This window comes from Corythoichthys intestinalis, chromosome 3 (assembly GCF_030265065.1).
Source record: "Corythoichthys intestinalis isolate RoL2023-P3 chromosome 3, ASM3026506v1, whole genome shotgun sequence".
Taxonomy (NCBI): domain Eukaryota; kingdom Metazoa; phylum Chordata; class Actinopteri; order Syngnathiformes; family Syngnathidae; genus Corythoichthys; species Corythoichthys intestinalis.
In genome coordinates, this window is record NC_080397.1 from 10,913,678 (window position 1) to 10,937,372 (window position 23,695).

At 40.7% G+C, this 23,695-nt stretch overlaps 2 protein-coding genes across 4 annotated transcripts in view; one reads left to right on the forward strand and one right to left on the reverse strand.

The window, feature by feature from the left end:
• The first annotated feature begins 441 nt into the window (after positions 1–441).
• Positions 442–12,726, forward strand: LOC130912921 (cilia- and flagella-associated protein 157-like). Its single transcript, XM_057831072.1, has 8 exons — positions 442–2,026; positions 2,087–2,358; positions 3,996–4,149; positions 6,703–6,970; positions 8,114–8,214; positions 8,992–9,100; positions 11,842–11,915; positions 11,984–12,726. Exons 1-8 carry the CDS (start codon positions 1,884–1,886, stop codon positions 12,201–12,203), a joined length of 1,341 nt encoding a protein of 446 aa, XP_057687055.1. The 5' UTR covers positions 442–1,883; the 3' UTR covers positions 12,204–12,726.
• kank1a (KN motif and ankyrin repeat domains 1a) overlaps positions 12,218–23,695 on the reverse strand; it is a 78,975-nt gene continuing 67,497 nt past the window's right edge. For all 3 annotated transcript variants that reach the window (XM_057831063.1, XM_057831064.1, XM_057831065.1), the window contains 8 exons: positions 20,393–20,501; positions 20,172–20,318; positions 18,199–18,286; positions 17,897–18,116; positions 17,683–17,825; positions 13,217–13,417; positions 13,045–13,143; positions 12,218–12,975 (listed from right to left, as the gene is read on the reverse strand). In XM_057831063.1, the coding sequence (XP_057687046.1) occupies positions 12,913–12,975; positions 13,045–13,143; positions 13,217–13,417; positions 17,683–17,825; positions 17,897–18,116; positions 18,199–18,286; positions 20,172–20,318; positions 20,393–20,501 (1,070 nt within the window). In that variant the 3' untranslated portion in view covers positions 12,218–12,912. The remainder of the gene's footprint in view (positions 12,976–13,044; positions 13,144–13,216; positions 13,418–17,682; positions 17,826–17,896; positions 18,117–18,198; positions 18,287–20,171; positions 20,319–20,392; positions 20,502–23,695) is intronic.

The following is a 23,695-nucleotide window of genomic DNA, read 5'->3' on the forward strand; positions in this document are numbered from 1 at the left end:
TGGATTCGTGACCCTTATGTGAATAAACCGAGTGATTCGAGCATGTCTGTGCAACAGGAATATCGGCTTGTAGAGATTGCAAATGACGGCGACGTTAAACGTACATTTGAGACAACAACTCTACCAAGGTTCTGGATTAAAGTCATTTCGGAATATCCTGACATCGCTAGGAGAGCACTAAAAATTGTGCTACAATTTCCAACATCCTATCTTTGTCTTTGTAAAACGGGCTTATCTCACTCTCCCTTCTCAGGACCATCTCGTCTCAACGAAACAAACTCAGGCCTCCCACTGATTCAGCAGTTGAGTTGTATTTTCCCTGCACTTAACACGACAGGGCTAAAAGCAAATATTATTTTATATTTTTTCTGCCGCACATTGCCGGTGTTCTGACAAATTTGGCATGCGCGTAACATTAAAAATGACCACAAATGTAGCAATTCCAAAGTACACACTACAAACTTTCTTTAAAGAAAGGAATATTAACTTACGTTTGCCATGTCAGCTGCACACAACAACTGCACGCAACTCTCTCACTTAACGACTTCGCCGTGTCGTTAAGCATTAATTTACGCCATTTTCGTGTTGCACATGTATGTTTATGATGTAAATAGTTTTTAGCATCGTTGGATAACATTGACAGTCCAACTGAATATAAAAGAGGGCTTTTTTCACCCCCACAAAAGCTTTGGGAGCAAAATTTTATAATGGTACAAAATTTGACAGAACACCGGTCCGTGAAAAAACAAAAGACTCAAATCACACCGGTCCGTGGTGCAAAAAAGCCCCTGGCCTTGACCTTACAGCCTCATCCCACTTCTGAAAGCGTACCGAGACCCAAGATTTTTGAGCGGACCGCAGAGTTCGGTTGTTTGGTCCGAACTAGAGTTCAGATGCACGTTCACATTTACAAAATGAAGCGGACTGTCTGAGAAAAAGAACTGTGGTGCATTTAAAAAGGACCAAACAGTGATAGTGTGAAAGCGCCCTTAAGTGCTAGTCACATTATCTGTTCGAAAAATAATTTTGATCCAATATGAAATACTCTGATTCTTGTTCATTTCATTCCTTTTTGTTGTATGTTTTATTGCTTTACAACTTTTATAGACAACATTTTACCGGCTAGGTCTTTACTTTAAATTCATATAATGGAAAGACAATTACATGCAATAACATTTTTCGGCCACTAGAGGGGGCACTGTCCCGCCTGCCTCCCCACAATCCTCGTGTATGATTTTAGGGCATTTACAAGTTACTTTTTGATTCGGAGTCAATTCATATTCATTTGGGGAAATTCTCAAGTCACTTCCTGCTAAGAAACCCAAAATCAACAGAAAGTGACCTGTAAACGCCTCAAAATCAACAGGTAGCGACCCGTAGATGCCTCAAATGGAAAATGAGGTGACTGAAAATCAACAGAAAATGATGTCAAATGAACTCATTGCCTGGCATTGGCTGCCACTTACAGCCATAGACGTCCAATCAGTTTAAAGTGCGAAGGACTGCTGCTACTGCGAGTTGGTTATATCAATAAGTTAACTATGTCCATAAAATAAAGTTTTAAAAAATTGTTTGTGCTCATATAAAAATGTATATTGATTTATAAAATTCTTGTCTTGTATATCCCAAGTCTACACAATCATTTACTTTACTTTTACAGCCCCAGAACTCATCTAAAGTGGCCCGAATTCATTTCTGGTCACACAAATTATCCTATTTGAAAATTTAACATTCTTTTAATCCATAAATCTCAATTAACAATGATTTTTAACTTGCAAATCAGTGCAGACTTTCTCTGAGCGTCCCTGAATGCCCCGTTGCCTAGCAACCGAGTAGTACACTCAACTTTTTTTCAGGCTGTACTTTTTTTTCTTCTTCTCACCATGCCTAAAAAGAAGGAGAAAAAACAAGAGGATGACAGAAAAAAGCAGAGTCAAGTCATTCCCGTCCAACAAGAAGATCCCGGAGATAAAGAGAAGAACTTGTATCTGCTGCAAATCCGCTTTTTGAACGAGGAGCTTGAAAGGTGAGTTGCGACTTGGATGGACGACGGCAAACGCTGATTGACAACGATTGACGAGTCCAGACAGCAGCTGAAATGCCAGCGCCTGGAGAAGGAGAAGACGCGGCTGGAGCGTCGGTGCGTCTCCTTGGAGACGGAGCAGAAAGACACGGTGGAGTACCTGAAGATGGAGCTGCTGAACAAGGAGGACGAGTTGGAGCGGCTGACAGAAAAGCTCGACCAAAGTCTGCGGGAAGCTCAGGCGGACCAAGAAGTTCTCAAGCAGCAGATGGAGGAGGAGATCCGGGAAGTTCGGGAACACGTCCGCCGCCTGGAGGGCGACAACGCAAGCCTAAGTGAGATTTACAACCTAACTTGTGCCATTGACGCCGATAGAAGTCCAATTCTTTTGGACTAGGAGGGGCTGGCAGTGATCGCATATGGATTAGACATCTATTGCAGTCAGTGGCAGAACATGAGTTAACCCTTCATAGGGCAAGTGACTGTTGGTAATCCAATTGAACTTAAATTGTTTTTAATTTTTCATTTTTTTTGTCGCAAATATTTTACATTAATAAAATTAGAATTTACTAGAAAATGCAATATCTCTAGAAATTGCATGGGGATATTTTGCTCTGTTGGTCGCTAAACTCCTTCTTCCAATGGTGGAACTTAGGGGTTGCTGGTGCTTTGACTGTGCCTGGACCTCTAAGGGTCCAATTTGCAGGCGTACGGTGGGTGTGGTTGGGCGAAGGGAGGGTCAAACACAAAGGTAAGATGATGCACGAAGCTGTAATATAGTGTTTAAGTGTTAAAAATCCTCTGCCAGCCGCTTGGCCGGCTGTCTGGAGCGGCCCACAAAAAATGTCCACTTGCACCCCCACAACACATACACCGGACAATCATCTTGAGAAACCTGCGAAAGTATGGAGGTTCTCATAATTGTCCACTAGGTCCTCTTCCGTTGGACAATCCGCTCGTGGGGGGTCCTGTTTATGTTCATCGCACCCAGTTCACATTTGTTCCGCCACTGGTCAGTTCCTGTTCATTTGAGGCAATTAAGGATCATTTCCTGTTGAGTTGTGGCATTGCTACAGTCATTTCAGTTCAATTCCAAATCATTTTCTGTGTTTTAAAAAATACAATTAAGAAAAAATAAAAAACAAGTATTTATAAACAAAATATTAAGGAAAAAATGCATTGTGATGCTTAGCTCTGCCAGTCGGTCATCTCCTACCAGTCACTTCCTGTTGATTTTGGGTCATTCACGGGACACTTTCCCAGATAGCAGACAGACATTGAAAAGATTTTGGATCAACATTCCGCTGTTGATCTTATATCATTAAATCATCGTCACTTTTGCACCCTCAATTAATGTTGTTTCAACGTTGAAATCCTTACAAAACTTAAATGTCAATTTGATTATTAATAATATTGGAACAACGCTGAATCAATGTTATGTTTTCGACCAAAACGCCCGCTCATCCATTATCAATGATTTTTTAAATCGTATTTCCCGGTCAATCATAAATCAACTATTTGTCAACATTAGTTCCTCAACTATAAAACAATGTTAACCCAACCATTTCCTGACATACCATAGAACAAGGGTGTTTCAACGTCACTTGACGTCGAAAATTTCGACGTCAACCATACTGATGATTTTGATGGAAAAATCCATGTTTATTTAATGTCGGTCTGCTATCTGGGTTTCTGTTCGTTTATGTTCAATTCCTGGCCATATCCATTTCACTTCCAGCTCATTTCCATTTGACTTCCTGCTCATTTTGGGTCATTTGAGGGATCACTTTCTTTGGTTTTTGAGTATGGCTCAATTCACCTCCACATCGTGTGTTGGTAGCACGAAGGCACCAAATCAATGCTTTGAAGATAAGTGCAATCAACTGTGGAATATTTTTTGGCTTTCGTGGTGTTAGAAAAATATCTATTTGTATCAAGTGTTTTGATTGACACCAACTCCATCTGCTCCTAGCGGTTAGGCTGATGTTGGTAGAGACCTTCGAGAAGCAGAAAGATCAGCTGATGTCTGACATGGCAGCTGTACAAAAGAAGCTCGCCGACCGGGAAGAGGCGCATGCTGACGTCCTTCGAGCCGCCGAGATGAAGGCCCAAATGGAAAAGAGCAGGTGAGAGAGAAAAAAAAAAACACGGTACAGTATGGTCACTCTATGGCTCAAACATTTAGGAATAAAATGAACACCACCAAATTTCCTTATTAAAATTCAGATTTACGGTACATATGTCATATTACATACTGTATGTATACCTAAGACTAGGGATGTGGCGGTATGAGATTCTGACGGTATGATAACCTTAAGCAAAAATATTACGGTTTACCGGTATCACAATATTGCAATTACAGCTCTAAAATGCGTTACTTTGAGATATCTGGGTCACACACACACAAACAAAGAAAAAATCTGTTGAACAGGATTTTTATTTTTCAAAACATTGGCAAATTGGAACAAAAAAAATATTATTTTCTTACTTATTTTAGGTAAGCATAAACCCACAGCTTAGTATTAATATCATCAGTACAAAAAATATTGAATTATTTTCCATAAAAAGCACATGTGTATGACTCGTATCATGTTTACATTATACACTCTCGTTCTCAAGTTTCCAGAGGGGAAAAAAAAAAAAAAAAAAAACACGTTTTACCACCTCTAAACACACTAGACACGCTGGAGTTAATTCTCGCAGGCGGTGGGAAACGTTCACAAGTGTGTTTACTAACCTTTATTTTGTATAAATACGAAATCATATTGGAGGTATTGCCTCATCAGTAGCCACCCTTCGCAAACTTGTCGGTTGGCCCTCCTCCTCTAAGCGGCGGCCGTCTAACTTTGCTGTAGCTGAAGTGTTTCCATACCAGCGATTTCCTTTTCTTCGAGGGGGGGGGGTTCAGGAGTTTCACCTCCTCCAGCCATCGTGTAGCACACCTGACATATTATACATATGCATATACACACACACACGCGTGCACCCCCCCCCACCCCACATACATATATACAGTGGTTGGACATAATATTGGAAACACCTAACATTTTGGCATAATCACTGAACACTTGTTAAAGAATAAAGAAAAGTGAGTACACCCCTCGCTTTCTGCAGATATTTAAGTACATCTTTTCATGGGACAACACTGAAAAAAATGACACAATGAAAAGTAGTCTGTGTGCAGCTTATATAATAGGGTTAATTTATTTTCCACTCAAAATATAGCCATTAATATCTAAACCCCTGGCAACAAAAGTGAGTACACCCCATAGAAACTACGTACATCCCTAAATGTCCAAATTGAGTACTGCTTGTCATTTTCCATCCAAAATGTCATGTGACTCGTTACAGGAGTGCTGTCAGCATTACTGCAGAGATTGAAGGGGGGGGTCATTCCCACCACCATGCTTGACTGTAGGCATGACACACTATCTTTGTACTCCTCACCTGGTCGCCACCACACATGCTTGACACAATCGGAACCAAACAAATTAATCTTCGTCTCATCAGACCATAGGACAGTGGTCTCCAAACTATTCCACATAGGGCCGCAGTGGGTGCAGGATTGCACTCCAACAAAACAAGACCACACCTTTTCACCAATCAGGTGTTTTATAAGTGTAATCAGTTCATTGCAGTCAGGTGCTGCTTGTTTTAGTAGAAACCACATTGGTTAAAAAGTCTGTGCTTAATCGGTATGAACAAAAACCAGGACCCACAGCGGCCCGCGAGGACCGGTTTGGAGACCCCTGCCATAGGACATGGTTCCAGTAATCCATGTGCTTTGTTGACGTTTCAGAAAACTGTTTGCGGGCTTTCTAGTGTACAGTCTTCAGAAGAGGCTTCCTCCTGGGGTGACAGATATGCACACCAATTTGATGTAGAGTACGACGTATGGTCTGAGCAATAACAGGCTGACCCCCACTTCTTCAATCTCTGCAGTCTGCAGCAATGCTGACAGCACGCCTGTAACGAGTCACATGACATTTTGGAGGGAAAATGAAGGAGCAGTACTCAATTTCGACATTTAGGGATGTACGTTGTTCCCATGCGGTGCACTCACTTTCGTTGGCAAAGGTTTAGATATTAATGAGTTATTTTGAGGGGAAAATAAATTAACTCTATTATATAAGCTGCACACAGACTACTTTTCATTGTGTCAAGGTGTCATTTTGTCAGTGCTGTCCCATGAAAAGATATACTTTAATATCTGTAGAAATGCGAGGGGTGTACTCACTTTTGTGATGCACTGTATGGTCATTTTAGAGATTCAATTAAGACGATTTCCACTGCCATCATTTCTAAAAGGGAGGGTATTCTAACTGAAGAATGGCTTCAAATTCCTATGGAAACAATTCACAAGTTGTATGAATCAATACCTCTGAGAATTGAGGCTGTAATTGCCACAAAAGGCAGACCTACATCATATTAGTTTCATTGATTTTTTTTTTTTAAGGTGTTTCCATTATAATGTTCAACCCCTGTATATACACATATACTTGTTACTTTTTAACCAGACATTCATTTCATTATGTCGAGAAAATCAGACCTAACCAGTCAAGGATATGGAACTGGTTGTGGTTTTTTGACGGTTGGAAAAAATGTTCACTAAATAAATGTTAAAAGACTTTTTCCAGTCATTTATCTTTCATTGATAAATTTTCCATTTGTGTGGGCAGGCTAGAGAAGGCACTTGAAATGGCAGCAGCGGACGCAGCATCAGAGGTGGATCGTCTGGTGGAGCTAAAGCTGCCCGAGGCCAGCAGGCGGGTGGCGCTAGAGAACCGGGAAGTGACGGCGCGTTATGCCCAGCTCTCCGAGAGGGCTCTCCTGCTGGCCCGGGAAAACCATGCCCTCAGGCAGCAGAGGAGCCGCGCGGCGGCCGACGTGGCTGTCCTCGAAGAAACCGTGGCCAAATTGGCCAGACGCAGCTGCGTCCGCAAGAAGGTCCATAATTTTAACTGCAACATTTGCGATTAGAGTTGTCCGATAACATATACACAAATAACATATCCACACTAACATGTGATTCACATAATACTGGGTTCCACACTTCACTTTGCTGAAGTGCGCCTGCTCCACCCCGCCTAATCACGTCCCCTTTGACTTGCCCCCATACTCTTTCTCCTTGGTTATCAGGCCCCCACATGGTGTCCACAGGTAAGTGTAATTAGCAAACAATAGCACCACAATGTTCATCGGTAGCATAAGCGTGTAAATTTGTGTTTGTTTGTTCTTCCCCTCTTCTGTCTGCTTCCTTCCTTTCTGTCCCAGCCATAACCCCTTCCTGTTCACTGCTTTCTCCTAATAAAACAATGAACAACTACGATGGGAGCATATCAAACTCCCATGTGATTATTAAAACTGTTCAGACAATAAAGACTCAGAGTCCCATTCCCCGTTTAAAAGCAGCTGTACAGGACAGGTTAAAAGTAAATTCACAAAAAAGATGTTGTCCGATTATATTGGCCGATGTAAGATATCGATTTTTCGTCAGTATATTTGCAGGGTTATAAATTCATGTACAAGTTTGCAGCCTTTGTGCAAGGTCTGGTCACAGTTTAGCACAACAGCTGTGCTTAGAGTAACCTCTAGATGTCCGAACTAAGCTGCTTGGGATTTGTTATCTAAGGGAAAGACCCTAATCACTCATAGTGAACAAATAAAATGAAAAAAAAAAAAAAAAAAACGAAAATTAAAGTAATATAAACTCATCACATATAACTACTTTATCACCAATCCTATGAATTTGCATGTCCTTTGATTGCCTGCCTGAATTTTTAATGCTTTGTCGCCCCCTAGTGGCTCTAAGGGGTAACTAGTGTAAACGTGATTTATTTGTGCATTACTCTTTTTATTTAATTACAGACGTTTTTGCTTATTTGAATTATATGGGACATTACTTTGGCACTTTTTCTTACAACTTCAATTGAAGGTCCCCTTTTTTTCACAAAACGTTCGTCAAAGCATCCACAACCGTATTCATCGGTATCTGATTTTTGGACATCTTCAGGATATCGGTTGAAAAAAAGTCATAATCGGATAACGATATTTGCAATAATAAACTGTATTGATGACCTGCGCCACCAGGTGGCAGAGCAGCTGGAGGCCGACCTGACGGAGCGCGGTAACGACCTGGAACAACTTCGGAGCCAACTGGACCAATCTCGCACTGAGCTGGAAGCACTCAGGTTCAAATTGCTAGGACATCTTCAGAGTACAGTACTTCAGATAGTCCTATATTTCACTGCTTAAAAGGGAAAACCAATCAAATTTGTTGATGGCAAATGTATTAATATGTGAATGTAGCAGTTACAAAAAAATAATAATAATAATAATTAATTTAAAAAAAGAGGCTGGTAAAAAATTGACCGGAGCACAAAAGTAAGGGGGGAGAAACCAAGAGAAAAAGTCACTGACCAAAAATTGAAAAGATAAAGTCAGTAACTTTTTGCCAGTTGCGCCTCCAGAAATTTTTCATAGGGGTGGCCAGATGGGGCCACTTAAAATCTTGGGGTGGCACACCAAAACTAAAAGCCATAATTTCAGGTTTTCATTATATTATTGCAGTAAAAAGGTCATGGGAAAACTATCAGAAAGACTTAAGGACACGGCTACTGATATACTTTGTTGAATGAATGAATATTTGATGTTACTAATGATTTAATGTGCATAGTTCATAACTGCCCAGTCAACATTTTGAGTTCCACAACAATTGTTTTATTGTGTTATGTATATATTAGGCACAAGCTGTACATTTTAACAAAATAAAATAAATGCATTCATTTGGGATGAAATGCATAACTGATGCTTCAGCAATCTAACGATATACTTGCAAGCGGGGTGGCCAGTGGGGTGGCCAACCAATTTAGCCATTGCTACCCCTGGCCACCCCCTGGTGGCGCCACTGCTTTTTGCGTGTTTTTGTTTTCTTTTTTACCCATGTTTTCCCCTCCCTTTCTGTGTAGAAAAAGCGACGCCTGGACATTCGGTCATTTGGAGGCAGAACTACATGAGGCAAGGAATAGGATTGGCCAGCTGAAGGAAGCCGTAGACGCCCTCAGACCTTCGCTTTCGGTAACGTCTCATTAAGTGTTGCAAAAAGAAACTAAATTGATACAATCTAGAAAGACAAACAAAAACTTATCAACCAGCTATGTGTCTAGGTTTTCATTGTTTGTTAATGTGATCCCCCCCACCTAAAAAAAAAAACAAAAACAGTGGTACCTCCAATTAGGAAATTATTTGGTTCTCAAAGTAGTTTCGTAACTTAAAAATTCTGTACTCATTTTCCATGTAAATGCCCTAATCCGTTCCAAGCCCCCCCAAAATCCAGACATATCTTTTATAATGCATGAAAATGTGTCAAACCATGTAACAAACAAATGTGCACTTTGAGATTTGTTGTGCACTTTGACATTTGTTTTTCAAATGTAAAGTGCGTAATAAACATAAAATTATTATTATTATTAAATACGTTAAAATTAGATTATTGCAGTGCATAAAGTATTAAAAAAAAAAAAAAAAAAACAATAACAAAACAATACTTATGTAAAGCCATCAGAACACGAGAAGCGAATGAAGAGGACGCTGGGATACACACATACTAGCCCTTCTCAAAAAATTAGCATATTGTGGTCAAGTTCATTATTTTCTGTAATGGACTGATAAACATTAGACTTTCATATATTTTAGATTCATTACACACAACTGAAGTAGTTCAAGCCTTTTATTGTTTTAATATTGACGATTTTGGCAAAAATGTCAAGAAAAGCCAAAAATCCCGATTTAAAAAAATTTGCATATTTCATCCGACCAATACAGAAAAAGTGTTTTCTTAATACCAAAAAAAAAAAAAAAGTCAACCTATTAATTATATCAGCTATGCACTCAATACTTGGTCGGGAATCCTTTTGCAGAAATGACTGCTTCAATGCGGCGTGGCATGGAGGGAATTGGCCTGTGGCACCGCTGAGGTGTTATGGAGGCCCAGGATGCTTCGATGGTGGCCTTAAACTCATCCACAGTGTTGGGTCTGGTGTCTCTCAACTTCCTCTTCACAATATCCCACAGTTCTCTATGGGGTTCAGGTCAGGAGAGTTGGCAGGCCAATTGAGCACAGTAATGCCAAATTCAGTAAACCATTTACCAGTGGTTTTGGCACTGTGAGCAGGTGCCAGACCGTGCTGAAAAATGAAATCTTCATCTCCATAAAGCTTTTCAGCAGATGGAAGCATGAAGTGCTCCAAAATCTCCTGATAGCTAGCTGCATTGACCCTGCCCTTGATAAAACACAGTAGACCAACACCAGCAGCTCACATGGCACCCTAGACCATCACTGACTGTAGGTACTTGACACTGGACTTCAGGCATTTTGGCATTTCTTTCTCCCCAGTCTTTCTCCAAACTCTGGCACCTTGAGTTCCGAATTACATGCTAAATTTGCTGTCATCTGAAAAAAAGTACTTTAGACCACTGAGCAACAGTCCAGTGCTGCTTCTCTGTAGCCCAGGTCAGGCCCTTGTGCCGCTGTTTCAGGTTCAAAAGTGGGTTGACCTAGGGAATGCGGCACCTGTAGCCCATTTCCAGCACACGCCTGTGCACGGCGGATCCCATTTCTGCAGGTCCCCCAAGGTCTGGAATCGGCCCTTCTCCACAATCTTTCTCAGGGAGCGGTCACCTCTTCTGTTTGTGCAGTGTTTCCTGCCATACTTTTTCCTTCCCACAGACTTCCCTCTGAGGTGCCTTGATACAGCACTCAGGGAACAGCCTATTCGCTCACAAATTTCTCTCCACGTCTTAGCCTCTTGCTTGAGGGTGTCAATGATGGCCTTCTGGACAGCAGTCAGGTCGGCAGTCTTGCCCATGTTTGCTTTTTTGAGTAATGAACCAGGCTGGGAGTTTTTAAAAGCCTCAGGAATCTTTCTCAGGGGTTTTGAGTTGATTCGTTGATTTAGATGATTGGGTTAGTATCTTCTTTAGAGTACCTCTTCATGATATGCAAAATTTTTTAGATAACTATTTTTCTGTTTTTTTCTTGCCTTTTTTGCCAAAATCATCAATATTAAAACAATAAAAGGCTTGAACTACTTCAGTTGTAATGAATCTAAAATATATAAAAGTCTAATGTGTATCAGTACATTACAGAAAATAATGAACTTTATCACAGTACGCTAATTTTTTGAGAAGGACCAGTATATATATATGCATCAGAGGTCCCTCTTAGCAAATGGGATGCCAGGAATGCTAGACAATAGCCAATGGCAGAGCAGCTATAAGTATGTTAAGTTCAGTAAACTCTGGGAGCTGTGAATCCCAGCCATACTGTATTTTTGCCTATCATAACTTGAAATTTCTTTTGTAACAAGAGGTAATATTTTCCTGTAGAGGCGTCTTAACCACAAAATTCTGTATGTAGAAACGTTCATAAGTAGAAGTACCACTGTATGCATTTGAATAATTCAGAATATTTGCAATTTTTTCATGAAAATGTTGATTTATGCAAATGTCTTTTTTTCATGCATATCCTGTCTCGAAAACATTGATAATTTTCTTAAATTTTTAGATCTTTTTCTACAGTGATGCATTTTAAGATTTTCTGCATAAACTTGTAAAATTTAATTGACTGCTTATTTTAAGCATAGATTAAATTTCTACTAAAATGTTGGTCAGACTGAATGAGCAATACATTTTACAAGACTCGAACAGCAGCAACCTTATTTGAATTAACAGTGATAAATGCAATGAATGCATTACATTGGTCCGTTATCTTCTGAAGAGAGGTGTGTAGACTTTTTCTTTCCACTTACCTGATGCAGGATGAAGATATGCTCCATTGGAAGCAGCAGGTTCAGAAGCTCCTCGTCAGCGCCACCTGCCCGGCTATCGACAGGTCGGGCTTGCTCTGAAGTCAAAGTGTCTTTTCGACTTCCCGTTTCTCGTTTTTTTGCCTTTAAGCAGGACGGGAAGCGCGCAGTGTGCCCGACCCACTCAGAAAGCAAAACGTGTGCCATCACGCAGGTTTGTGATCTCAAAATTTGACATTTACAACAAAGCAAAAAAACTTTCATCGGTTTTTCCAATGTTATCACTGTTTTCAACACGTAGGAGAACCAAACAGACCACCACTGGCATCGTCAGAGTCAACCCATCCAGCGCAAAAAACGCAATAAAACATTAATACAATAAAAATGAGTTTTTAAAGGGTGAATTTATTGGCCGACATTGACGGCAATAGAACGCCTGTTTGGTCGGTGGCCTTACACACCAAATTGCATAGGACCGGCCCTCTATGTAACCATGCCGATATCATTGAAGATAAATGTTCTTTTGGTCAATAGTTTGGTCACTTGTTAGGCGAAAGTCCGAAATAAATTAATACTTCGAGTCTTCAATGTCTAACTCCAAAACACGAAAAGCTTTTTGACCATACTGACAGCCCCCCTTTTGCCGTCAATGGCACTGAAACAAGCATACGTGCACTTTAACGTTTATTGATTCATGATGACATCGTCACACAAAAAGGAGTCAATTTCATTGACAACAAAAGATCAATTCGGAAACAATAATAGGCTAACGTACCATATGTACAAAGAAACTGTGGATGTGCTTTAAAAACTAGACTTTGATAAATACTTTAACGACTTCATATGATCCTTATATGCGCTCATACTAAAAAATACTGCCGTTTTTTTCTTTTTAAATAGATAAAGAATTGGTAGAAAAGTGGACTGGAGATCAGCACTATGTACATTGGACTGAAGTAATAGAATTAGTAAAAAGGGGTGGAGGGGATTATTCATCCAAAGGTTTTTTTGAGGCACCAGTTGGTTAAATTTCAAAATCAGCAAGTGAACAAAAAAAATGAAAAGGTCCGAAATGTTCACAGATTAATCGAAGGCGCTCCTGCGAGTGGGGCTCGGAGACTTCCTGCGGGCCATCCGAGGGGTTCCCTGAAAATCGCGTCAAAAGCAGTCACGGTGGTGTCGGATTACCTAGTAAAGACGACGGAGGTTACGTACTGGCGACGGCGCTTTGGCGAAGTTGACGTGGGCGTAAAGCAGGACAGCAATATCCTTGTGTCCGGCGTCCAGAGCGATGGACAGAGCGTTGCTGCCGTCCTGCGAGTAAAGAGACAGACGTATCAGTGCGGAAATTGGTCTCACGTAGGAGATTACGGTCGGCCTAACTGACGCTGTCGCTGAGGGTTGCATCGGCGCCTGGCTGGGCCAGGAGGAGCTTGACGATGTGGGCGTGTCCGTGCTCGCTGGCGCACATGAGGGCCGTGGAGCCCTCGTCGTCCTGCACGTTGACGTCGGCGCCGTGCGCTAGCAGGGCCTGCACCATGTCCATGCGACCGTGGCTAACCGCTAGCATCAGACCCGTCTGGCCCGCCTGCACGAATGCCTAATATTACCAATAGTGTTGTACTCATACAGATACTAGTATCTGTACCGATACGGCACTAAAATGATGCCATCAGTATGAGAGTGTTAGGGGTGTGACAAAATATCGAAATGGTGATAGATCCTGATACTTTGCATCCCAAAGGTTATTGATATGCTGATGCCAAGTAACGAGATATCGTTTAAAAAGGTGTCAATGTTTAAAATTTAACAAAGGAACCAAAAAGTTGCTACTAAAATCTTTCACTGTCATAATGTCTCGGTTAACTCAATGGCCATTGACGCCGCTTGACACCCAATCTATGAAGACCAGTAAGGGCAAATGAACGTTCGTTCATTGGAAACCAGAGCATTCAGTCACTTTCTCCGATTTTTGGGGCATTTACAGGTCACTTCCTGATGACTGAGTCACTGCCTATTCATTACCTGTTGATTTTGGGTTACAGAAAAGGAAATGACCCATAAAATGCCCCAAAATCAACAGGAAGTGACCCTGAAGTGCTCCAAAATCAGTAGGAAGTGAGTGAAAATCAACGGGCAATGACCCAAAATGGCCCAAAATTACTTTGTTGCCTGGCATTGGCTGCCACTGATGGTCATATAATTGGGAGGGGGCCATTTAAAATGGGAGGGGTTCAGTCAATGTAACCCTCCCAGTTCAAATGGATTGGATGTGTACTAGTGATAAACTTACACCAGAAGGATTAAGAAAGCTTGTTTTTCTCATGATTAGTCGTTTTGTTGAGAGATTTCCTGACCAATGTATCGATAATCGTTGTATCGCAGTATCTTGATATCATCGTTATCGTGAGCTTTGTATCGCAAATCGTATCGTATCGTGAGGTACCAAGAGGTTCCCACCCCTAGAGGGAGTGTTAAGAAATAACATGCCAGTGCAGCGCAATAATTTTCAAGATCTAGTTTACAACTGCAGGTCAACCTACCCAAGATGCAGGCATGAAAATGGGTCAGGGGTTAAAAAGGTGAGAAGGGTGTGGAGGAAATATGTTCCGGCGTGCTGCCAAAATGTCCTCCGTCGGCGAAACATGAGGCGAATTTGACAATTTTAATTTTTCATATAAGGCTTAATACTCAAATTAGCAGGGGTTTAATTAGTTGAAGGAGTTGATTTCAACCACCATTGACTCGCGCTCTCACTCCGAAGCCCTGAAACTATCAAATAACTGGCAAACTGCACAGAATTTGTTCAAATCAACTCCAGCGACTAATTGAACCCAGGCTAACTCAAAGATTAAGCCTAATGTAAAAAATTCTGAAATTCCCCTTTAAAGTATAGACCATTGAATATGACCATTAAAATGTTGTCTATAAAAGTTTTAGAGCAATAAAACAACAAAAATGAATGAAATGAATAAGAATCCTTCAAAGTATTTCATAATGGGTCCAAATTATTTTTCGAACAGATCCTGTGACTATAGCACCTGAGAGACGGCCGTTTGCTTTGCTTAGCCAAAACTACAGCTGAGGAGGCAAGATGGATATTTAGAATTTCTTTCAACCTAAGCTTTCAAAACCCTCAACAACAACTGAGCTTGAACAGAGGATTGACCACGAGCAGTATCAAAAAGTCCTGGCTGTCTTGTTACCTGTTGTGCTGTAATTCCAGGTGGTGCTTGAATTGGATGCTTTAGCGGTCAACAGTCTTTTAGAGCCAGCGCAAGGAGATATTTTTGTCATCTTTACTGGACAAAAATGTGAAGTAATGGCTGTGTTTCCAGTGTGCAAATGCAGCCGTTTGTAGTATATCTCCTGCCTATTTAATTGCATCCTGGCGAGATAGCAAGGCTATGTTGTTTTGACCGCAAATTCCCAGCGCTCACGGCTCACGCATCATGGTAAAACACGTCACCTGTTTTTTTTCCATCCCCGATTAGAAAATGTGACACGTGATGTCACTCCCATGACTACAGTATTCTTCATTATACATACATTATGGGGCAATAACAAAATAGTAACGCACAGGCATCAAGGAAAGTAACTTTAATCAGATTACGGATTTAGAAAAATGAACGCGTTAGATTGCTCTTTACTGAAAGAAAGTAATCAGATTACTGTTACGCATTACTCACATAACGCGTTACTGACAACACTGCTTTTATATTACCATTAAATACACAAGCTTGACGCAAACTTAACGGGAGCTATTTTTTTTCACCAGAGATTTGGCTAGCTCTGGCAGTGTTCAATGCAAGCTGGAACGAACGGCAGTAACTTGTCATAACGCAAAATATGAAAACGATTGAAACCATTACTCACCAAATTCAATATGCTGGCAAATGCATTCATCTAATAAAAAATTGGGAGTGAGACCTCTCCTCTTCCAGCGAACGTGAATTTGTACTTAGAACAAGATCATCTTTCGCAATTAACGATCTTTGACGCTCTTTTCTCCCCCCCTGCATTCAAACTTGTTTCTCTCTCAGCGGCTGTGATTAACCTCAATGAAGTTGCTCTCCTTGCTAAGCCTTGCCTATCATTCTGCTTTGTAAGTTTTTAGTAACTTTGTGTATTGAATTTGAAAGGAAAATGTGTGGGGGTTTTTTTTGGCGAACTTTTTCATGAAGCTAAACTGTTGAAGCTACTCACACTTGGAAAAATACGATTGTACAACGTTTTAAATGTATTCATTTGGTATATTTCAGTTGCCACGATGTGAGAGATCAATTGCGTTTAGAATGCTTGTTTTTGGGTTTGCTGGAATAGCGTCACTGGCACACGGAGCATCAAACGGAAAAGGGTAAGCGCTGCTGCCCCAAGCCACTTCTGGCTGCATTTTTGACACATGAAAAATAACGATTACGTACTACTGCATGACGGAAAATTTTAGTGGTTTTGTAACCGCGACGTTTTAATAGCATGATAAACCGTGAAGGTAACAGGCACATGCCGACACCCGACCCCCCCCCCCTTAAAAAATTTCTCCTCGGATCTACACGATTCACGTAGGTCATCCTTTTTTACTTCAAAACGGCGAATTTCGCCGAAAGGTGAGAGATTTTCATGCCTGAAGATGGCTGCCATTTATGCATGCCACCGTTAAAAAAAAAATTTTTAAAAAAAAGCTTCTACCCTAAGTTGAAGTGGGTTTATCATTGGTAGACGTCCAATCAATTGTGGGAGTGGGAATCAAAAAGTGGGAGGGTGGCAGCCAAAGAACAAACTCCCCCACTTAAAAATGGATTGGAAGCCTAGCGCTGTCAATGGCAGACAATGAGTTAAGCAGTGTCTGACCAAGCTATGACAACAATTACTTTGCAGTCGAGTGAGTTTGCAGTAATTTACTGTTAAAAAGATCAAATATTATTTACAGTGGCACCTTCACATATGACGTTATTTCGTTGCAGGACCTTGTTTGTAAGTCGAAATGTTTGTATGCCGAGCAGGAATTTCACATAAAAATACATTATAATTCCATTAATTCGTTCCACAGCCCAAAAACCTACATAAATCTTTAGTAAATACTTCTGGTACCATTACATATGACAAATACACGTAGCAAAACAAATTATCAATAAAAATCGGAATAATAATAATTCCAGTAAAAATGTAATGAATCGGGTGGGGGTTGTGTTTTTCGTGCTGTACCTGAACGCACCGCGTGGCTGACGTGACAGTAAGATAAATTTTACTTCCTCTTTTAATGTCCTGTTGTTGATGCCGTCAACCGCAGCGTACAGTAGGCGTGTTGTGTTGTATCAGCTGAAATAAATGATTAAAAACCTGACGAAGCTGGCGATTTCTTTGGCAATGTTACCACAATAAGAATTGTCACCTTAACTTATAAAGACTGGCGAACGGAGGTCGGAGGAAGGCCGTCAAGACGGCCGTATTGTCGAGCCAGTTCACGGACGCACACACCACGCTCATATTTTTCTATTATTTCCACTTTCATTTCAACGGTAAGCGTCAACTTTTTCCCTTTTTCATCACCTGCACTAACCTTCTTGGAACTCATGCCGATTTCTCTCACAAGAAAATATGCCATGCATCCATTTTGCAGGAAAACAAAGAAAATGCTGCGCTGTCATAAATCGTCGTATTTTCTAGCACATCGTCGGACATAGAAACAAATGGCGAGTCAAATTTTAACAGCCATCGTATGTTAAAGTACCACCGTATATATATTTTTTTCAATAACATTGTATTAGTACAGTACCGGCCGATACCAAACAGCCGGATATCGGTATCGAGAGGGAGCCAAAAACACTATTTTCCCTCAACTTGTCTACTGACCTGACTAGCCCGTGCGTTGACGTTGCCCTTTCCGAAGAGTTCCTTCACGACGTGCATGTCGGCGGGTGTCTCCACAGCGGCTAGCGCGGCTAGCATGATTGGCGTATAGCCCGCCTTGTTCTGCTGGTCGACGTTGCACACATCTGCGAACCACACGGCGTCGTTTTTTTTTCGACCGCTCTCAGTCCGTACGACCGGAAGGTTGGAATCTCACCGGCGTCCAGCAGCTCCTTCACCACAGGAAAGTTTGAGTGCGACACACTGTAGTGCAGCGCTGTGTTGCCGTTGCCATCGGCCGCATTGACCACGTGGCGCAGCACGGATGGAGAGACGGCGCGGAACGCCGCCAAGTAATCAGAAACTGTCGACGCAGATGCAGATTTCTGGCTGGAGGCGCGGAACCACTCGTGCTGCACCGTGTTGACGCTCGCCCTCTGCGGGAAGGAAATCCGAGAAGTCATTCTATCTGTCCGTAGGTGTGGCATTTCATCGGCGTCCACTGGACTAGACTGTCACCAGGTCTTTAGCGCTGACGTCTTCAGGCTGGCTGAGGTGAACTTTGATGACGTTGCACGCTGCCAGCATCTTCTCGCTGAACTCGTACCTTTGCACAGGGAAAACATTGGCAACCACTATTTACCAAGTGTGTGACAATACAGCCGTTGGTTGACCGCTTATGGGGTATGTGATTTTTAATTTTTTGGGGGTTATTTCAAAAAACAACCTCATAAAGACCTGGCGTCCAATACATGGACATCACATTTGGGGACATGTAGGCCACAAGATTAATATTTGGTATACAAGTGTGGCTGAAATGACCCAAAATGTGATGTCCACTTTTGTGGACATCAGGTTTCAATTAGGGCTGGGCGACAATTACACATTTTAATCGCGATCACGTGAGATTAATTACGATTCATCGCATCGTCATCCGATAATACATTTGAATGTTGTAATTTAAATTTACAATGCGATTACCATATAACATTTTTTCCCCAGAAATTTTCACCCAAAAATTCAGGTGCCGCCTATACACCTGATATGGTGACCATTGTCCAATTTAGACCGCGGAACTGAAAAAGCATACAACTTAGCGTTAGCTATGTACACTAACTGTACAGAAAAGTTACACTCAATCTACAAATGTCTTATATGAAAATATAAACATCTTGAACAGCAACAAAAATATGCACTGACTGTACTTTTAGACAAACAGTACTTACAAACAAAACTTGACCAAGGATGGAATAAAGACTATATATTTAATAATAATAATATATTTACCAAATTTGGATTCATTGCTTGTGTTGCGTAGATATAGTTGTCACTCATAAAAATACAGTCAGGTAATGAAAAAAAGTTTTTAAATCACAATAAAATATGTAAAATGTTAAAATTTGTTTCAGTCATATTAGTATCGAAAATTGGCCCGAAAATCTCCAATATTGTGGTGTGAGCTATTCGAGGGTCAATCTAAAATACCTACTTTTAAAACACAAACTAGGTGCGCGACCTGTATATAGTACAGCCAGTATATCTGGTAATCAGTAATTTTGTGCCATTTTAATTTTGTGTGTAATCATTGCCGAGCCCTAAATTTATATACAGTATATATTGCTTTTTTTAAAAGATTTTTTAAATACATTTCCTGATTGATTGATAAATGTATAAATTACGGCTGTCAAAATTATCGTGTTAACGGGCGGTAATTAATTTTTAAAATTAATCACGTTAAAATTTTTGACCCATTTAACGCACATGCCCCGCTCAGATTAAAATGACAGCACAGTGTAATGTCCAGTTGTTGTGTTTTTTGGTGTTTTGTCACCCTCTGCTGGCGCTTGGGTGCGACTGATTTTATGGGTTTCAGTACCATGAGCATTGTCTAATTATTGACAACAATGGCAAGCTACTAGTTTATTTTTTGATTGAAAATTTTACAAATTTTATTAAAACGAAAACATTAAGAGGGGTTTTAATATAAAATTTCTATAACTTGTACTAACATTTATCTTTGAAGAACTACAAGTCTTTCTATCAATGGATCGTTTTAACAGAATGTTAATAATGTTAATGCCATCTTGTTGATTTATTGTTATAATAAACAAATACAGTACTTATGTACCGTATGTTGAATGTATATATCCATCTTGTCTTATCTTTCCATTCCAACAATAATTTACAGAAAAATATATATTTTAAATTTGGTTTGAATTGCGATTAATTACTATTAATTCATTTTTAAGCTGTAATTAACTCGATTAAAAATTTTAATCGTTTGACAGCCCTAGTATAAATTACAAATATTCATGAAAAACAAAATGACATTAAACTGAAAAAAAGAACTGGTAATGGCCCTCAATAACACTAACATTTCTTGTCATCTTTCAATGCCATTGTCGGCGCTAGATATCCAGTTCATTTCGACTGGAAGGAGGGAAAGAGCGTCTAGCGCCGTCATAAGCAGCCAACGAGTTCCAATTCCACACCTTTCTCTGGTCTCCTGCTCATCCAAACTTCCTGCTTCTTTCTTTTCCACCACATCCTTATCTCCTTCCTTCTCTTCCTGCTCATCCTCAGATCCAGAGGTACTGCTGTCCTCAGAGCTGGAGTCATCACTAGATGTGGTTTCATAGCTGTTCCACAAGGGGGCGACAGAGAGCAAAGTCACTGGGATGAACCTTTGGAAGGGTCAAACCGATGGGCGTACCCGCCGTTGACACCGACAAACTGCAAGTTCTTCTTGGCGCAGTTGGAGTCTGCTCGCCCGTCTTGTTTCTTCATGATGGACTTGAGAGCGTTGGCGCCACACGGCTGACCTGAAGGCGCATCGAGTAAATAAAAATTTCATGGCACTCACTTCAGAAACACACTTTTATGTTTCAGACTCCTAAATTAAATCTGATTTTTGACCAGGTTTTCGGTTTATACTTTTTAAATCTTAGAGTGTTTTTATTTAAACAATACTTTCGTAAGCTCATCTCTTCAATAATTTTATATTATTCTATTAAACTTAGTACGCCTTTTTTTAATTGCCATTTCTTGGAACCGTTTTTAAAACTGAGGATAGTATGACTTTAATTAGTTGGTTTAATAATACACTATATTTAAAAGTGCCTTTCAAAACACTCAAGGTCATTGTACAAGAAATACAAATAAAAATTGGCAAAATTTGGTATTACAGTAACACCAGTAACTTCTTTTTAAAAAACTTTTTTTTTTTTGCGCACTAAGGTTATCGAAGGAGCCAAGAATTAATATATCGTTTTTAAAAGGTAACAGTTTTGAAGAAATAAAGAGGAACCAATCAGTTGCTCCTAAAATCTTCCACTAAAATAGTGTCTGGCCTAGCTCAGTGGCTGCCACAGACGGCGCTAGGCATCCAAATCCATTTTGACAGGGAGGGTGAAAGAGATTGGACGTCTAGCGCCGTCAATCACACTGAAACCGCATTCACAGCCAGTCATCCCAGTTTTGGGGGCATTTAAACGTCACTTCATCTTCGTTTTAGGGCATTTACAGGTAACTTCCTGTTGATTTTGAGTCATTTCCTATTTATTGTATACTATACTACATTTGCAGGTCACTTCCTGTTCAGTAACCCAAAATCAACATGGAACTACCCCCAAATGAACTGGAAATGACCCAAAATCAACAGGAGTTACCAAAAATCAATATATTGTTTATTGTAGAATGATTTCCTGATCCGCGTATCGATAACTGTTGTATCGCCATATCGTGAGATAATCCTTATCGTGAGCCTGGTGTCGCCAGAGGCTCCCACACCATTTACAACACATTGTTTTTTGGTTATCTTTTAATTTCACATTTTTTAACTTTTGCTAAAAATATATTTTGAGATCGCATCACTGTTTTTCCAAACAAAATAATTTCATATACTTCTTAAGAAATACTATTGCAATTAGTAGGGGTGGGAACCTCTTCACGATACGAAATGCTTGCGATACAAAGCTCACGATAATCTCACGATATGGCGATACAGCGCTTATCAATACATTGGTCAGAAAATTATTCTAAGATACTCTACAAAACAACCAACAGAAAAACAAGCTATCTCCATCTTTCTGCTGTAAGTTCATCAGACGTCCAATCTATTTGATCTGGGAGAGTGGCAGCGATAGAACCCCTCCCACTTCAAACAGGCCCCTGCCACTTCTAAGGCCGTCAGTGGCACCCAATGCCAGGCAATTTATTTTGGGTTACAGAACAGGAAGTGACCCGGGAACGAATAGGCAGTCACTTAAATTCAACAGGAAGTGACCTGTAAATGCCCTAAAAAGAACAGAAAAAGACCTGTAAATGCCCTGAGAATCATAAAGAGTGACTATGAATGCTCTGGTTTTGAATGTACGAACATTCATTCGCCCTTTCCTGGGTTAATGGATTGTGTGTCGAGCGCCGTCAACGGCAGCCATAGAGTTAACCGAGACACTATTATGATCAGGGGTGCACATGAGTGGTCCGCATGCGCGCATGCGTACTGGACGTAGACAAATGCGCTGGCCCTCAACGGCTTCCATACGCTTTTGCGTACCGATGGCTGACCACTGTATTTGCGGCGGACACGAGAAAATAACTTCTCAAAATTTTGAAGAGGCAGGCCACACTGAGTAATTACTTTAGTGATGGGACGAAATGAGCCAAGGTTCCGAAGCTTGTGTCGAGTAATGGGAGGGGGGTTTCCACGAAGCTTGTAGCGAGGCGCGTTTCATTTCGGCAAAACCCGGAAATGATGACGTGGGAAGCCTCGCCGGCTTCGGAAGTGATCCAACGTTTGGTGCACATTGCAAAAACAGGACAGACTACGGTATAAATTGGTTGCAAAACGCAATGGCGATCGCCTGTTATCTCACATTTTGTGGATTTCGGGCTCCTGTACTTGTTACATCTGTTCGCAACAGTGCAACCAGTGCAATCTTTTTTCGAGCCTTGTCCTTTGCTTGCGATGGAACCTGCGCGAAAAGAGCGATCCTCCCCTGTATGGGAACATTTTGATTTGATTGCTTTCAATAAGTTAAGGGAGAAAAACTACTTTAATATAAATGTGAGTGTGTGTGTGTGTGTGTGTGTGTGTGTGTGTGTGTGTGTGTGTGTGTGTACCTATCTGAACCAAACATCAACAGAATGAACAATCCATTAGTGTACTGGGAGGCACAAAAGAATACCTACCCAAATTTATATAAACTGGCACTCACATTTCTCTGCACCCCAGCTTCATCTGTGCCTTGTGAAAGAATATTTTCTAAAGCTGGTGAAATATTTTCCCAAAAAAAAGAAACTGTTTAAAGCCAGCCACTGTGGGAAAGCTATTATTTCTAAATAAAAATGTATAACAAATTACCCTTAGCACTTGTTGTATTTTGTTCACATACTAAATTACTAACACAAGCACATTCATATCTTTGTCTTAAGCAAATAGCCATTGAATTCTTAACAATGTTGACCTCTTGGGCTTCTAGACCACTTGATGGCGCCATAGGGTAAATGAAGCACAATGAAGCTTTGCTACATGTGCAAACCAATTGGCTGCAAAGCTTCATTGCTTCATGAGGCTTCATTTGGCCATCACTAAATTACTTCCGTGTTCCCCCACCCCCGTCAAAAGACAGACAGACGACAGAGACGTCACCGGAGCTACCGAAAAAAAGGACTTTTGCTGAAAAGTGGCTACAGGAGGTACCATGGCTAGAAGCAAATGATGCTCGCACGGAAATGTGGTACAAAATGTGCCGTGAGAATCCCAATGTCGCCGATAAGAGCAGCGCATTTTATGTAGGGTCAAAGAATTTCAGCCATCCAAACTTTGAAAAGCACAAAAAAAAACAGCATGTGGCAATTAAGCAAACTATCGATGTCAAACAGGACCCCACTCGCCCTATGGACAAGTGGCGGAATAAAGGTAATGAACAGCGACATGCACTGACAAACGTGTTTTTGCTCGCATTTTACAAAGCTAAACATGCACGTTCAATGAGGTCTTATGAGGAGGATA

Coding starts and splice junctions, on each gene's coding strand:
- LOC130912921 (XM_057831072.1), top strand. CDS start 1,884: ATGCCTAAAAAGAAGGAGAAAAAACAAGAGGATGACAGAAAAAAGCAG. Junction 8,215..8,991: donor ACTGAGCTGGAAGCACTCAG/GTTCAAATTGCT, acceptor CTTTCTGTGTAG/AAAAAGCGACGCCTGGACAT. Junction 9,101..11,841: donor CCCTCAGACCTTCGCTTTCG/GTAACGTCTCAT, acceptor TACCTGATGCAG/GATGAAGATATGCTCCATTG.